The 16,112-nt window shown below is 46.0% G+C and overlaps 1 protein-coding gene across 2 annotated transcripts; it reads left to right on the plus strand.

The window, feature by feature from the left end:
* Positions 1-3,942: 3,942 nt before the first annotated feature.
* Positions 3,943-15,077, plus strand: LOC115352679 (probable G-protein coupled receptor 19). 2 transcript variants are annotated; one of them, XM_030041226.2, is made up of 3 exons: positions 3,943-4,404; positions 10,981-11,088; positions 13,666-15,077. In XM_030041226.2, exon 3 carries the CDS (start codon positions 13,686-13,688, stop codon positions 14,928-14,930), a length of 1,245 nt encoding a protein of 414 aa, XP_029897086.1. In that variant the 5' UTR covers positions 3,943-4,404; positions 10,981-11,088; positions 13,666-13,685; the 3' UTR covers positions 14,931-15,077. The 2 variants fall into 2 exon arrangements, with proteins under 2 accessions (XP_029897086.1, XP_029897085.1); XM_030041225.2 differs by lacking the exon at positions 10,981-11,088 and having other exon boundaries at positions 3,946-4,404.
* Positions 15,078-16,112: the final 1,035 nt, after the last annotated feature.

Raw genomic sequence — 16,112 nt, forward strand, 5'->3', positions numbered from 1 at the left:
TCATCCGTGCTTCCTGTGCTTGCCATAGCATCCTTTACAGCGCTCCCCCCTGTTTAGGATCCCCTGACTGGCATTGCCAGAAATCCTTTCTGTCCTGATCCTGCTGACCTGACTTTGACATCACTGCGTGATTGGAAACTGTCTCTGAGCAAGAGGCACAGGATCAGTGTCTCCAGGGAAATGAGTTCCTCTTTAAAGCAGGTATAGATCTTACCCCTGCTTCTGAATGAAAGCTTCAGCATCAGTCCTCTCCCCATTTCAAATATATGCATTAATTTAAGAATGTAGGAGATGTGGCAGCCACAGACACTGAAATCTGACTCATCCCAGCCACACTGTGTGCATGTAGGTCACATGAAATGTCATCTATTATAATGCATAATGCAGTACATTAACTTCAAGGGCCGGTGAATGCTGCTTTGCATGCAATGTTTGGGGAGGAGACAAAGAAAACTAGTTCATATTAAGCTTTGATTAAACAGAAACCTAGACATTTCCCTACTTTTCTGAACACATATAAGAGTGAGTCATACTTCCTCCAGGCAACTTATTATTTCCCACACCAAGCAGATATAAGATGTCCCCAGAGCTTGTTATCCCAAAATTTCACTTTCTCTTCATGGGTCTGTGACCCCTGTAAGGTCTGAGCAAAGCTATGGCTTTAGCTCAGCTGTGGGACATTTCTCACTACTCTCTGAACCACTGTTGGGATTTAAACTGGTGAAAACAACAAACAAAACAAAAAATACTCCAATCCTTGAGGGACTACGCTGTAGGGGCACAATTTACACCAGACCTAAATGTCCTGAGGGATCATGCCTGAGGTATACCAAATCACCAGTCCATCCCTCAAACAAAACCAGGCTGAAATGAAGCATTCTTAGAGAACATGGAGTCATTCACACACTGGTCTGAGTTCTCAAAGCCCTGAGCCAAGTTCAGCCCTAGGACAACCAGTGGAGACATGTTTAACTGGTAACAGGTTGGGCATTGCCATGTGGCTTCAGCAGAGTCACCTTGAATTTAATCCAGTGCTCCCGAGCAGAATTTGGCCCGGAGAGGTTAAATTATGTATCCCAAACTGCACATCTCAGGCATCAACCGAGGCAGGAATTTAAGACTGACTTTTTCTTGTGCAACTCCAGTTCTTGTGCCTTCAGCCCCCCAGGGCTACTGACCCTTGTGTACCGAGCTCCAGAGCTTGGTCCCGCTGAACAAAATGGAAAGGCTCAGGATGGAGCAGAGTTTGGCCCCATGCAGAAATCGTAACTGCTTTCCCACAGCCTGACCCTACAAACACAGACTCCGTACGCACCACGTGGAGTACCTCAGGCCTAATAGTCCCCATACGCAGAGGGCACAACGTGCCATATATTTTGATTTGCACCTATTACCTCATAGCTCTTTGTACGATTTATTTTTCTGTCCTGTCCCCCCCGCCACGCAAAGCAAACTTTCTAGCACTGAGTGCACAGAATGCCCTTGTGTCCCCAGTCGGGTGTCAGCTAGGGGACCTGACATCTCTGTCCAGGTTTGTCACCGGATTCACTGACAGGAATAAAAGCTTCTTTAATACCAGGAATGTGACAGGTGTCAAAAAATGAATCTGAGATTTACTTCCAGTTTTGCTGAAACAAATGCACAATTCAAAACAGATCAACACTGAGCAAAAATTATTTTGCCCGGCAAAAGCAGTTCTAAAATATTCAACAGCAACTGTGGCTCTGGCAACAATTGACTTCAAATTTGGGATAACCTGGGTTGTTCAGGACAAACTTAAGAAAATGCTTAGATCTTGTCAGAGAAACAAGTTTCCAAATAATACGAACAACCTGATGTTTCAGGCTCTCCGGATATGCAGAATGAGGTGTACATCTTCACCCCCCTTCCAGCTTATCAATTCCCAAATGATGTGCCTGGATTTTATAAAGGTTGATTAATTTAGCAGCTACTGGAATAGATAATGTGAGCTAAGCTCATGAGAAACTAATATCGTTACATATTTCAAGCCTTGATCCTGATGTCTATGTGGTGAAAAAGAGAAAGTGAATCCCCAGAACAACTGTCAGGTTTTTATGCCTTCTTCCAAAACATTGTGCATTTACCACTGCCCAAGACTGCATCCCTCAACTAGAGGAATGATTGTGTGAGTCAGTCCAGTGGTTTCCATGTCCCTGTGCAATACTCCATCAACACAGGTGTCAGGTACCCTTCCTTCACCCGCCTTCACTGTCAGTGAAACCAGGTTTGAAAGAAGGTGAAAAATAAAATTATCTTTCTCTAATGCTGACAATCACAGGGAGGAAAATGGTAAAAAAAGAAACTTGTTGGGAAAAATCCGCAGTTTGAAATACAGAGTGTGAAATATCTGGAAATGAAGCTGGTGTATGGTCAAGCTGCCGTTACCATTGCCATTCTCTGACTGGGCAAGGATATACTGTAGATGTATTTGGAAAGTCACACTCCCACCCCAAACTTTATACAATTATTGGCTTGGTTATAAAGATACCTTTCACTGAACCCCAGCACAATACTTTCTTTGAGAGTTCTCCCAACCTCCAACCACCCTGAGCTCAGATGATTTTCTGAAAGTGAAGTGGCTTATTTGTTTAGGACAGTTTAGATCTACTTAGCACTTTTCCAAACATTTGTTCAATCTCCCCTCAAATTCACATGAAGTTCTGCACCCAGAACATTCTTTGGCAAGAAACCCCATAAAGCTACACTCACACTTTGAGGAAACCCTCCTTTCTGGGTGTTCTGAACCAGGTTCCTTCATCTGATGCTCCCTTCCAAGTTCTTCTGTTGGAAGCTGAACAGACAGTCCCTATTCACACTCTCCGTGTCATTCACTTCATCATATCTGCCCACACCTTACCCATTTCTAACTGGGACTGTCTATTCAAACCATGCTTTGTAGAGAAGCTATTCCGTATTTCTGACTTAATTCCCAGGATACCTGCTCCACTGCATGTAATGTAGCTCAAGAATATAAAATATAGGAAATGAAACTATACTGCAGTAATTACTCAGAAAAAAAAAACCTGTTTATTTCAATGTTCTTCCCTGAAAGTAGCTTTCGATAAGGAACTGTACTTTTCCTCCACTGCCCTAAAGATATCTGGTAAAAAATTACAAAAATGTGCTTGGGGTTCTCCCCTGAAAAATGAGGGAAAACAAAGGAAAATACCCAGCCTTTGAGTCAGCCTTTGTTGGTTCAGCTGACCCATGCACCTAATGAGAAATCCTGAAATAGCAGAAATACATGCGCCAAACAATTTTCTTGGTTAGTTCACGGGCAGAAAGTTTGTCAGGACTAAAACGATACGTTCCTTCCTTAAGCTTACAGTGGAATATAATTTATGGAGCCATTGTACTTCTGCGGGACAAACGTTTGTGAGCGACCGCTCGTTGAGATTTGGGGAGGGTTGTTATTACTCTGCCTTTCTTAACAAAGCGTATGTGGCAGGGAACAGGAGGCAACGGTGTCGGTGCCATCCCCCATCAATTAAAAAAAAAAAAAGGTGCCCAATGCAAAATGGGGGCACCAGAAAGTCTTGATTTCTTTTTGTTTTTTTTTTTTTTTTTTCCTTAACGAGTTTCAGTATCTACAGGGGAATTAAAAAAAAAAAAACAAACCCAAAACACACATTCCCAGAGGAAGCTAATTAAATATTCTCTCCACCTCCTTCTCCTTATTCATTCGCTCCGTTTCTTTCAATTGCCAGGGTCCCATGGCGACCATCGTGGAAGAAAAAGCATCCTCTCGAGCAGCCGCACCTCGCCATAGCAACCGGGACGTCAGCGCCGGCAGCCGAGCCCCGCAGCAGGCCGAGGGGGGGGGCACCGCCCCCGGGGCTGCCCTCCCCTCCCCTGCCCTCCCCCGGGAACGGGGGGGACCCCCGCCCAAAGGCCCGGGGCTGAGGGGGGGGGTGCCGGGCTGGCGGCCCCCGCGTCCGCCCCGTCGGGGCTCCGGGGCGCGGGCGGGCGGCGCGCCGCTGTCCGTGGTGCTGAGGGACCCCGAGGCGCCCAGCCCCGACCGGGGGGGGGGACACACACGGGCATCCCGGCCGGGGGTGGGGGGGAAGAGGAGGGAGAGGCTGGGTCCTGGGAAGGGACTGCCACATGATCCGCATCCCACATGACACAGATAGAAACTGGTGGCAGCAGCCAGCCCTGCGAAACGTCATTTTTTTTTTTTTTCCCTCCGCCAAAGAAGAGGGGTAGAATACCCCATCCCTCCCCCTCAACCAGATTTACAAATATCGGGGCAGAGGCAGCTACAGATGTGAATATACTCTGTGGTTTCCAGCATGATTGGCACCTTCCCAGAGGTGCCTTCGCTTGGGATAACAAACGGAGAAAGGACCAGACCGGCGCCTCTGGGATTATGCTTTGGAGCAGGTACGTGGATGGATAGGTGCTCTGCCGAACGGTGCTGTGGCTAAAGGGATAGTTCTCTTTGCGGAGACAAGCGAGATGATCTTTTCCAGTAATTTATCTTACGTGTATTTACTTATGTGCATTTTAAATTCTTGGGTTTTAGCAAGGAGGACTCATTCCTCAGGAGCAAATGCTCTGCGGGGCTTGAATTTTGAGATGATTCTGCTGAAAGCACAGAGGTGTGTAGAATTACTGCAGAATAACTATCTATATTTTCTGCACAAATCTACGTTCTGTATATCTATATTCATCATTTTTAAATTATGCCACTTATTTGTCTTAAAACAATCCCCTGACGCGATCAGGTAGATGAAAGCAGAAAATTACTTGAGATGGAGCAGACCAATCGGCCCATCTGTTTTTATCTGTCTCTAGATCCATTCAAACAGCTTCTTCCTTCCTCGTGTTATTGCACTAAAACAGTTGGGTTTGTATTTTTCAGTCATTAATTTGAAATCGTCCTTTCTGAAAGCGTTGTCTCCCTTCTTCTGTGTGGGTGCCTGGATGCAGCTACTTAGGGAAACACCACAGACATAGTAATCTTTGCTTATCTGTAGCCAGCAGAGGCAAGAAGGCTATTCTGGTTTTGCTAATTCAGGCACATACTCTCTAGGAACGCATAGCAATATTTTTCATTTATCCAGCTGGCTTCCAGCATGTCAAACAGTATGTTGGCTCCACAGAGTAATGGAGAAGTAAAACTGCCTTCTGCTTTCAAAAGGCCATTTGTGTGTATGAGGCAGGATTCATAGCCAATTCTTTCTGGCAAAGATTTTCAAATGTGGTTCTTGAAGATTTGTTGTTAAAGCTGCTGCTAATCACTTAAACAAGTGGCTTGTTTGCAGAAAAATTGGGTGCCAACCCAGAAGCATCCTTAAAAGCTAATCTTTTGGGGGGGTGTCTAAATATGGATTTTTGGAAGCTTGATTTACGAGTTTATTTTAAACGTCCTGGTCTCAGATGTGTCAGTAAGGGGAGGAATTTCTATACCTTAGACACATTTGGGGAGCTCTGCTCCTCAGCTTGAAGTAAGAGCCTGCAGACTCTTACTCCCCCGCAGTTCTCCTGTGAAGCCTCTGTTGGCAAAGCTGTGCAGTGCAATTCCCCCATCTGGGTCATACCGTATGATCTCCATCTGCATTTTCCTTTGCAGCCCCACCAGGCATCCTCCCTCAGGTGTTTAACAGTTTGGAGAGCAATTTCAGTCAGACAATGTAGAATAACCCCCTAAATCCTCAAGTACAGTCTTCTTCTCCCCCTCCCCACCATAAACACAGTTCTCCCAGCACCAAAACATGATGCAGCTCTTGTGTTTTGGGGATTTCTCCATTCCAGCAGCTTCCATCACTCCCAAGACTTTCCCTCTGACAGGCAGCCAACACAGTTCTTGTAACCGGCACCCTGCCCAAGAAGACATCTCCAGTTTGAGGGTTATCAGCAGGCCAGCATCTTGCCCGCAGTGGCTTCTCCTAGCCTGATTTTGTTCTCCCTGAGCCTAGCTCAGCTGAGACATCCCTTCCAACAATCATCTCTGCATCAGGCATTCCAACCTAACTGTGGGCTTTGCATGGCCTTCAGCCCTCCTGGCTTCTCCAGCAAAGTTAGTATAGCAAGCCTATGAAATGCTCTCACTAATGGCCATATCCTCTGACGGAGGCCCATGGGAATGTTCTCCTACTGCTCATTCAGGTCTCCTCCTCCTATTCCTATCAGATAAGTCCTCCTGGAAGCATCTTAAGATCTCTGGCAACTCTATCCCTAGCATGATTATTAGCCACCAGTGGTACCCCACTCTCTGTCACTGTATCTGGCACAGGTGACCTGTGTCATGTGAGCGCTAGATCCACGTTACTGAGAAGGGTCAAGAGCCATATTACAGGCACTCTCACATCCCAGCGCAAATGTTTGTACCAGTGTTAAAAATCTTGTTACCATATTAACTTCTCGTGTGCTGAGAAAGCAGCTTTCACAAGATTTAATATCAAGAATTCATTTCTATATGACCTTTTCGTATGGAAGCAATAAAAAAAAACCCTAAGGTTCTCCTGGGAGAAGAACTTGTGCTCACTGCTAGTGAGAGGGTGAGCTAAGCTGCTGGAGTCCTCACTGAAGCTGCTGGCACGTTCTCCCTGTGGGGGAGACGACACTTGGTGGGGAGAGGGTGAGAATTTCCAAGAGATGGGCAGAGAAATCAGCCAAGCGTGAGATTCACCACAGCTTATCTGTCAACACCCACCACAGCAAACCAGCCCTGGTAAGCACTGCGTTCCTCACATCAAGCAGAGGAGCGTGCTGTGTTGTGGGCAGGGCCTGGTGTTGCCAAAAAATAACGTGTGTGGGAGAGAGCATCTATTTTTTTACCTCTGAATCAGGAAAGGGTCCAGCCTCGCCCTGTCCAAGGACAGACTCAATCCCCATTAAGGAAGGCAAGCAGCCTGCCAAGGTATATTTCAAGCTTCTCCACACTCTTCTTGGACAACTCCAGTAGGTGGAACCTATTTTGACAGCGGAGTTAGAAATGAGGTCGGTCTGTCTTCTCCTTGTTCCAACTTTTTCACACCCCCCCAGTCACACTAGGCACAGATCTGGGTTCTGCCATCATTTTTGAACAGTGCTAATCTGGGGTTTTGCCTACTAGTCACAGCAATGGGAAGATAGAATAAAGCTCTGAGACACTTAAACTTTGTGGGTCTTTCCTTTGGGGAAGAAGAGTTACATCTATTACAAGAGACTCATAACCACTCTTAACCACTGTGGACCCATTTGTAAACAGTGTGTTGCACTAGTTATGCTCATGAGGTAGTAGCCAGAGCACCGTGCTGTGTGAGTCTCCTATGATTAGCCAGACCAGGCTGTAGGCAAGAGCAGAGGAGAGAGATGGAAGAAATAGGCACTCCAAAGGTCATGGCAAACCCAGCAATTCATTCGGCACAGCCCAGGTCTGTGGAAGGAAGGCTGTGTCCTCCCCGGGCCTTACAGATTACCCTACCCTACAGCTACTGGGGATGAACTTCTCACTGCAAATGACCCTGCCTATCTCTCCAGAAAGGTCATCCTTTCTACAGATCTGAGGGTTGCAAACTCCACGTGTGCTTCAGCATAGCCCTGGCTGAAGAGAATTACACCTGTTCCCTTGCTCTGCAGAAGCTGATGAGGTGAGGGTGTCTATCTGGGTAGTGGTGAGCACAAATCTGGGCCATATTTTACCACTTTCTGTCCCTGAACAAGAGCACTATGTTGGGTATAAGTGGAATCTGCAGTTACTTTAAGGGCTCCTTCCCACCACCAACAGAGAATAAACACACTTTTAGGGCTTAGGTGCATGAATAAATTACTGGGTCTTAGCAACTCACTTCAGGTTAATAGACCTATGGTGACTGCCTGCATGTCAGTCTTAACCCACAGTAAATAAATACATGAGAAAAATTCATTGACTTCAGATGCAGGAAAAATCCATTGCTCCCAGAATGCTTAACACAACAATGAGCTTCAAGAGATGGCACCATCCCCTAAGGACACTCAGCCAATATGCAGTAACTTGTGACTTATGTATGGTTTTGAACCCTGAATGTTCACCAAAATCATGCCACATGGATTTGCCCCAGGCCAGGCCTCAGACCCAGTGCTACAGGTCTGCACTCAGAGTAGTTACTCCAGACATGAGCTGATAGACCCAGAAGCAATACATGGACCCGGTTCTTGGTCTAGTTAGTTACTGCATGGCTCACCACTTACTAAGCTCAGTTAAAAGGATGAAGCTGAAAAAGGATTCTTCCTCAGGCAACCAGTACAAGGAATATAAATTGGCCCCAATCCCAGCAAGTGTTGCAGTATTATATCTTTGTTCTCAGCTTTAATACCTTGTTAAAATAGTCAGGAAAGAATAGGAAGAATCAATGAAGGTTGATGGCAAAGAGACTGCCCAGTTGCCCTTAGTTTCCTCAAGCATACAGCAGAAAAATCTTGTTTAGATTCATGCTCATGCAGTAGCTGAGTATAACATATATTCTTTGTTTAGACGTGCTGGAAATTAAGAACATTTCCTTCCTTTATTTGATTCTATCCTTATTTCCTGCTCCCATGACCACCCTGCAATACAGGCTAGGCTCTCAGATGCTGATATAAGATGCAATAAAATATATCAACTTACATCATCAGTTCAGTTCAGAAGCTTTTACCATAAGTTGAGCTGAGACCACATCGGTACTGAAAGCTTCACATCCACAAAACAGCCTGCCTACACTGTCATATGTCATACCATCTTCAGACGCAGAAGAGGAATCTCCACCAGCTGGGTAGAGCCAGGGAGCAGGCAGCAGCGTATGAGATACGGGTATGGATCTTAAAAGTTTTATTACATTCAAAACATTTTATTCTCCTGATAAAAAAGGGGCAGATGTTTTCTATCCCCATGGACTGGAATGCAGAGAGTGAGGAATAACACACTTCACATCAAGAGATTTTCAAGCTTTGCTCAGAAGAGCTGCCCAGAGAATAGAAAAGCCTTCGTAAGAGGAACAGAGCGAATAGCTGAGCATTTTTATGAGCACTAGACCAGAGAAAAGAACTGGCAGAGAATCTGTGCGCTTACAAAAGCATGTGTATCCGCATTCCTCCACTGGAAGCAGAAGTACTAAATGGCCTCAATATGCACACAGACATCTCTGCATAGCAAGAAACGGAGAGAGGTTAACACATTCTGTGCTCTTCTATAAAAGGATTATTACATTGAGACAATGCACACACAGGGCAGTTAATTTGAATTTAGGCAGGGATGAATGTCACCTTCTAGCATCTTACACGCAGACAAAAGCTCCCCCCCCCCCCCATTCTGATTCAATTTACTCCCACTTCTAATGTTGATTAAACTCAGTAGGATGAAGCATTCCTCTTCCAGTCTGGCAGCTATTCCTGAGATATTCTTCAGAGAGGGATATTTATGGAGTAAATGGCCAGCTTAATGCTTTTGAAATAATTTGCTGGGACAAAGCTTGCCTACTGTTTTGCAGTTATGATGCAGAGAGGTAAAATATGTTGAATAAAAAAGCCCCTCTGATAGTGTCAGGTTAAGTAATGCACAATGATCTGTTTCTTTAGCTACCTTTTTAATCCTAAAAAACAGTGGTTGGGAAAAAAATGTTTATTCTTTTGATTAAACATTTTAAAAGCCACTTATTGCATTCCTTTGTGAATCTTGTTAGGTTTTACTCTTCCAAATTGCAATGGACACTACATTTCTAGACAGGACAGTAAACAGGCAAACACATAGTAGCTATGCCATATGGTCTTTATGCAACAGCGAAGTAGACGTGGCAGTGATTTTATGAAGTTCTTGTGGCTCAAATACTTCATCTCCAAGTAACAGATCTGTTTTGGAGACATAGCAAGAATATGTTTCCTTTGCTATCAACCCAAAGGAATAACTCTGCAAATGGAGTGTTTGGGCCTTCGAACTGCAAATTAAGGTCCACAAAACAGGAACTGTGGCACCAGGAAATCCCTGTTTGATGATTATGAGTCATTTCACATGCCCTTTTTTTCCCAAGCAAATGCAAAAAATTTAGGGTTTTAGAGACAAATACAGGAAGTCCTTATACCAGGTTTAAAAGCATTCCTGCTGTAAAATATTCAAAAGAAAAAGTGAGATTTTTGGCACTGCTGCATCCATGCAGACCCATAATTACTCGAAAGTAGCCTTTCACTCAGCTCAATGTCAAATACGTTTAAAGGGAAAATCAAACAAAAGCATTTTTGTTAAATAAAAATGTAATTAGGCCTCATATATTTGCTATACATAATTTTTACTTTTTGTATTTCTAATATCTGATTATTGACCTGCAAGGCAGAGGGAGACTAAAGAGCTCAGCACTGTTTTCTTATGGATCTGATATTTGCAAGTTGAACAGTTCACTAACACTTAAACCATATTTCAGTAAACGATGCAGCAAACAGGGACATGGGAATTGGAGATACATAATGTAGCAAGATACAGAATCGCTATTATTTTTTTCTCTAGTGGTGCATATGCTGAGCTTTTCTTGCTCCTACTGCCATTAGGAGAATTACTCATAATGCAGAAGTTGAAGTCTCCACTATAAAAACCAGACTTGCCCACAGAAGAAAAAGATACGCTGGGCCATAGACACGAAGGTTCTTAGTGCTAAATCAAGGCATGATTCTGATCTCAGTGCCACCTAGGAAAAATAGGGTTGAATAGGGATCCTTCAATATAAAAGAAAATCAGCTTCTGGTCCATTAGAAGGAAAAATCATCTATGACTAGGAATGCAGGCATCTCAGAGCACATTGGTTAATCAGATAGCATTTACTTTAAAAAAAAAATAAAACAAGTAATTGCTGTTCAACTGGGAAAATCTTATGCTCAGGGTAGTTAAAGTCCCTATTATTGCACTTAAATTTTCACCTGGACTTTGTGGGCAGTGTGCTGAATGACTTTGGATTTTTCCAAGGAAGAAAGCATCACAAAATGTAGTATTACTGGCACCTGTGTTCGGTGCTTCTTCTGTTTTCCTTACAGTGAGGAAACCACCACCACCAGTGACCCATAAACCAAATACTCTGGCTCCCACCACAAGCATATGGTCTCCAGTGAAGGGTGGCACATGGGAAGGCTTCTCCCGTTCAGGTATTGCTCCCTCTGTTAGCAAAGCTCCGACACAAGACAGCTGGCTACATCTCTTGCCATTCTCCCTCCTCTGCAGGCACCCACCGGTTAGCTCTCCACACACGCCTCTGAGCGAGTTACACGCTGTTCCCTCCCGGGAATGCCTGTCTTCTCAAAGGCGTGTTTGCAGGTAACCCGAGTTCTCCCGTAAACAGCCGTTGGGCTGACTTTTAGGCAAAATGCAACAGAAAAAAAAGTACTGTTTGAGTGCTACAAGCCTGTAACTATTTTGGGGTTCAGCCACCTGCATAACTAAATGTCTCAGGTCTGAACAGACACGGACAGCAGATTTGGCTCACCAGGAGAAATATCATGAGAACAGTGTTAGCGAGTCTGCATATTTTAACAGTTTAGGAAGGGCGTTTCATTCTTGTACCTGACTTCCACTGCTCTTCAATATTGGTCAAGAAATTTCATCTGGTTATTCTTCCACGAAGCTTCATTTGCGCAGCTGGCTATTTTTAAATGGCACATACTTCTGCATGGCAAGAAGGGAACTTAAGGAAGAAAATTAGCCCATAATGTTCTTTTCTATCTGGTTAATAGGCCCCACATGTATTATTCTATTACAGATAATTCTAACATGTAATTTAGCGGGTTGCACTGTCAATGCATCCTGCCACTCTGCCAGAGACAGCAGCCCAAATACCCTGCAGACAGATGATGATGGCAGGGGAGCAGATCCACCCGATGGAGGGTGAGGAAAGGCAAGCAGGGGCTGTGTGAGAAACCAGGAATCATCTGCCGGGCAAAGCTACTAAGGAAACGATGAGGGAAGGCAACTAAGGATGAGGGGAAAGCGAAGGCCAGGCTGGGCAGCACCCGCAGCCATCCAGCAGAAGACGGGACGAGGGGCAACGTATCACCTGCAGACGGTGCCCCTTGCAGGCGGTTGGCAATTCAACCACCATGACACCCACTTCTGGGTCTCATTACTGATGCCCCCAAGTGTTATTCTGACAGGAGAGTGCCATGCAAAAGTCCTTGTTTAACACGCCCCACTGAAACAAACCCAGTTGTTATTAGACTCAGACTGCTTCAGCTACGAGTCCAAATTAACCTGAGTCACGTTTTAGCTCTCAGACACTACCTGCATGGGAAAGCTGCTAAATAAGGCCAGCTGCTTTGGGAGCCGCGTTGGTGACTCAGGCGTTGACCCACTTTCCGATGATGCAGAGTCAGCGGCTGGGCACGGTGCGAGGTGGGGAGGAGAGGCGCAGCGGGGTCCTGCGGCAGCCCGGCGGAGGCTACGCAGAGCGGCTGCGTCCATGCAGCTGTGCCGTGCTGCTCTCAAGCACGCTCTGCATTTTTGAGTGCCCTTAATCTATGCCTGTGCTGTGCAGCTGATTGTACATCAAGCCTATTCCTGTGAAACAGGCACTGTTATATTAAGAGCAGCTAATGAATACAGAGTCTAAAATGCTAGAGGAAAAAAAAAACATCAAGGAATTAATACATGTTTTCCTCTTCCACACCTGACTATTTTTTTGCGTTGTGTTATTGAAGATGACATGCAAAACAGCGCAAGGAGCAAGATCCCAAATTCATCCAGCGGCTTTGCGCTTTCAGGCTCCACTCTGAGTAGGCAGACAAAGAGAAAGTAATTGGTGATAGATGCAGAGCTACAGTAGGCAGAGCAAAAAACATCAGCAAAACACTGAAAAAACCCTCAGTAAGCAAAGCTGGGAATTTGGATCACTTGGAAAGCTGAGGAGGATGGTCGAGGTTTTTTGAATGAGTCCATTTGGCTTCTGGGATTAACTTTTTGATCTTCCGGTCATTAATTGAATCCTGATTTATCTTGCACAGTATCAAGAATCTGGAGTTAAGCATTCACACAATATACCCACAGAAGGAGACTTTCTAGTTCTAATGACTAAGAGCCTTTGCACTCCTCCTTAAAAAATGAGGTCATAGCTATCACATACTGTGGTGTGTACCATAACTACCACAAAGGACCAGCCACAATTTGATCGCAGAAGATGTATTTCAGTGCTTGCTTAGAAATACAGAGGTCACTCAAGCGTCCAGGCAGGTGAAAAACACCATCTAAAAAGTGGAAAGTATTACTTCCCATTCCACCTCTCGGTATAGGAAACACCTCCCTTGTCTCTCTACTTGACGCATTTATGTCCAGTCAAGGGAGCAGGGACACTGATGGTCTGGGGTTTTGCCACCCCCCCAGACACTGGGAAGTACAGCTCGTTTTTGGGCTCGGTGGGGCATATTCCGCTCACTTGCTTTGCAGGTCACCAGCATTGGTGAAACTGCACCCCAGTCTCTAGCTGTGAAAGGGACATTTCTCTTGCAGAGGACAGAAATGCCTGTCCTGAAACAGTCAAGCCAGTAACAAAAATCCGCAGGAACCTTAACGGCCTCTGCTGTACCAGACAGGCTCACCATATATTTCTGACCGCTTCTCTGAAATCTACTGCTTTAAGTAGCACATATACTACTTAAAGTTACCTTTCCTTGCCTAAGGTAGGTCTTTCACACATACTTGTTAAACAGCACCTTTTCTCTTCTCTCTTCATGCAGCCTGAGCAAAAGACCTGGCCATGTTTGCCCACAGCGTGGATAACAGCAGCGCTCCTTTTGTTCTCCCTACCTTATTGCTCCTGCTGCAGAACAAGAGCTACCCCGAAACCTCCACCCCTCCTGCTGGCCACAGGGTGACCGAGTCACCCACAGGACCCCCCTCAAGCAGGAACCACACTGTCTTGCAGTATCAACTGAGGCTGGGGGAAATCGCGGCAGCCAGCATGGTTTTGGGAGCGTTGTGGCTGGTCTCCGTCTTTGGAAACTCCCTCGTCTGCTTAGTGATCCACAGGAGCAGGAGGACGCAATCCACCACCAACTATTTTGTCGTCTCCCTGGCTTGCGCAGACCTTCTCATCAGTGTCGCAAGCGTGCCCTTCGTGCTGCTTCAGTTTACCTATGGCAGGTGGATGCTGGGGAACGCGATGTGCAAGCTGGTAAGGTACGTGCAGTACCTCGCCCCTGGCGTCCAGATATACGTGCTCCTCTCGATATGCGTGGATCGATTCTACACTATCCTCTACCCCCTGAGCTTCAAAGTGTCCAGGGAGAAAGCCAAGAAAATGATCCTGGCCTCCTGGCTCTTTGACGCTGTATTGGCATCACCGGCTTTCTTTTTCTACGGCTCCAACAGCGACGACCACTGCAACTTCTTTCTCCCCAGTTCTTGGGAAGGAGCCCTCTACGGTGCCATCCACCTCTTGGTGGTGTTTCTGATCCCTTCCATCCTCATCATCCTCTTCTACCAGAAGGTCATCAGGTACATTTGGAGAATAGGCACCGATGGCAGGACTGTCAGGAGGACAATGAATATTGTCCCAAGAACAAAAGTGAAAACCATCAAGATGTTCTTAACGCTCAACTCGGTCTTCCTCCTGTCCTGGCTCCCTTTCTACGTGGTACAGCTGTGGCACCCGCAGGAAACAGACTACAGAAAGAGTGCCTTGCTTTTCCTGGCCGTCGCCTGGGTTTCTTTCAGCTCTTCAGCCTCCAAGCCAACCCTCTACTCCGTGTATAATGCCAACTTCAGAAGAGGGATGAAAGAAACTTTTTGCATGTCTGCCATGAAATGCTACAGAAGCAATGCATACACCATCACCACCAGTTCCAGGATAGCCAAAAAAAATCACGTTGGGATCGCAGATATCTCAGCTCCGGCCAAAACTGTCACCAAAGATTCCATCTATGATGCTTTTAACAGAGAAGCAAAGGAAAAAAAGCTTGCCTGGCCTATTCAGTCCAATCCCCCAAATACATTTGTCTAGTTGGCTTCATTGCTTTGAAACATTCCTATGTACCCCCAGAACAAGGAGCTTTCTCTCAGTTTTGAACCAAGGTATATTTACGTATTTTTAACACAAATTTAGGGAAGAAAAAAAGATGTTTTATTTTATTAAATGCCTTGATTTTGATGCGTCCAGTCTATTTCGTTTCATTTCAGTTACGTCCTGCTTTTTGGAACTGCTCTCCCTGAATCACAAGCATAACCTTTTCACAAAACAGAAAAGTCCTTACACTCTCTAAATGTAGGGGGAAAAGGAAAGCGGAAAACACTGCTTGTTTTTCATCCTTGCACATGGGCCACGGTGTAATGCATAAATGCATAAATCTACCCAAATCCTTCTCTACTTCCTTTCATTAGGTCCCTGTGAATATCCTTGCACTGGGGTTTTCCTCCTTGTTCAGATCCCAAGGGTAAGATGTCCATACGTGCGCATTGCTGGCCTAACCCTGAGCCCACCGACATTAGTGGTAAAATTCCCACTGCCCCGGTAGGGTCAGCATCAGGCCAGCACTGAACGCTTTTGCATCTTCCTCATTGCGCCTCTCCAGAGGTCTCGTGGTCCAAACCGCCCGAGAAAAGTCCTCCCCTTGGTCTGACCCTCCCCGCCTCCTCTCGAGCTGCTTTTACACCCAGCCTGCTGCACCCACCCAGAAGCCGGGGGGGGCACCACCTGGGAGAAGACCTGCTCATCAAAAGGAAAAGGGGCCATGGCTGTACCAGGCACCCAGGGACTCCTCACGTCTTAAATTTAGTGCGTCTCCTAGCCTGAGCCCCTTCTTCTCAGGTACGCCTGTGGCACCTGCAGCAAGCAGTGCTTTTTGCCAGGCAGGAGCAGAAAAACCAGCTCTGCGCTTACACGCTCGCCTGACAGCATCCTCCACGGGTGCGTGCTTGAAGAGGTCCCAACAGGCGTTCCAGAGGAGACAAGCTGGCAGGGAGCGGTGCCTGCAGGTGCAGCCGGCTCCTGCTGCTGTTTCTCTGCCAGCGCAGTGAGAAAACAACCCAACGGGACCGGCCAGGGCTTTGGTCCTGGTGGCAAGCCCTACGTCCCAGCTGAACAAGGGGGTAGGCACCTCCGCCTCGTGGGCATGTATACCTTGGGCCCACCAGCTTGAAGACTTTACTCTGGAGGCGAATTTGGCTTGCTCCACACGGGATGTAG

This window comes from Aquila chrysaetos, chromosome 17 (genome assembly GCF_900496995.4).
Source record: "Aquila chrysaetos chrysaetos chromosome 17, bAquChr1.4, whole genome shotgun sequence".
Taxonomy (NCBI): Eukaryota; Metazoa; Chordata; class Aves; order Accipitriformes; family Accipitridae; genus Aquila; species Aquila chrysaetos.

What these genes read in the sequence shown, in the direction of transcription:
- LOC115352679 (XM_030041226.2), top strand. Translation starts at nt 13,686, where the DNA reads ATGTTTGCCCACAGCGTGGATAACAGCAGCGCTCCTTTTGTTCTCCCT.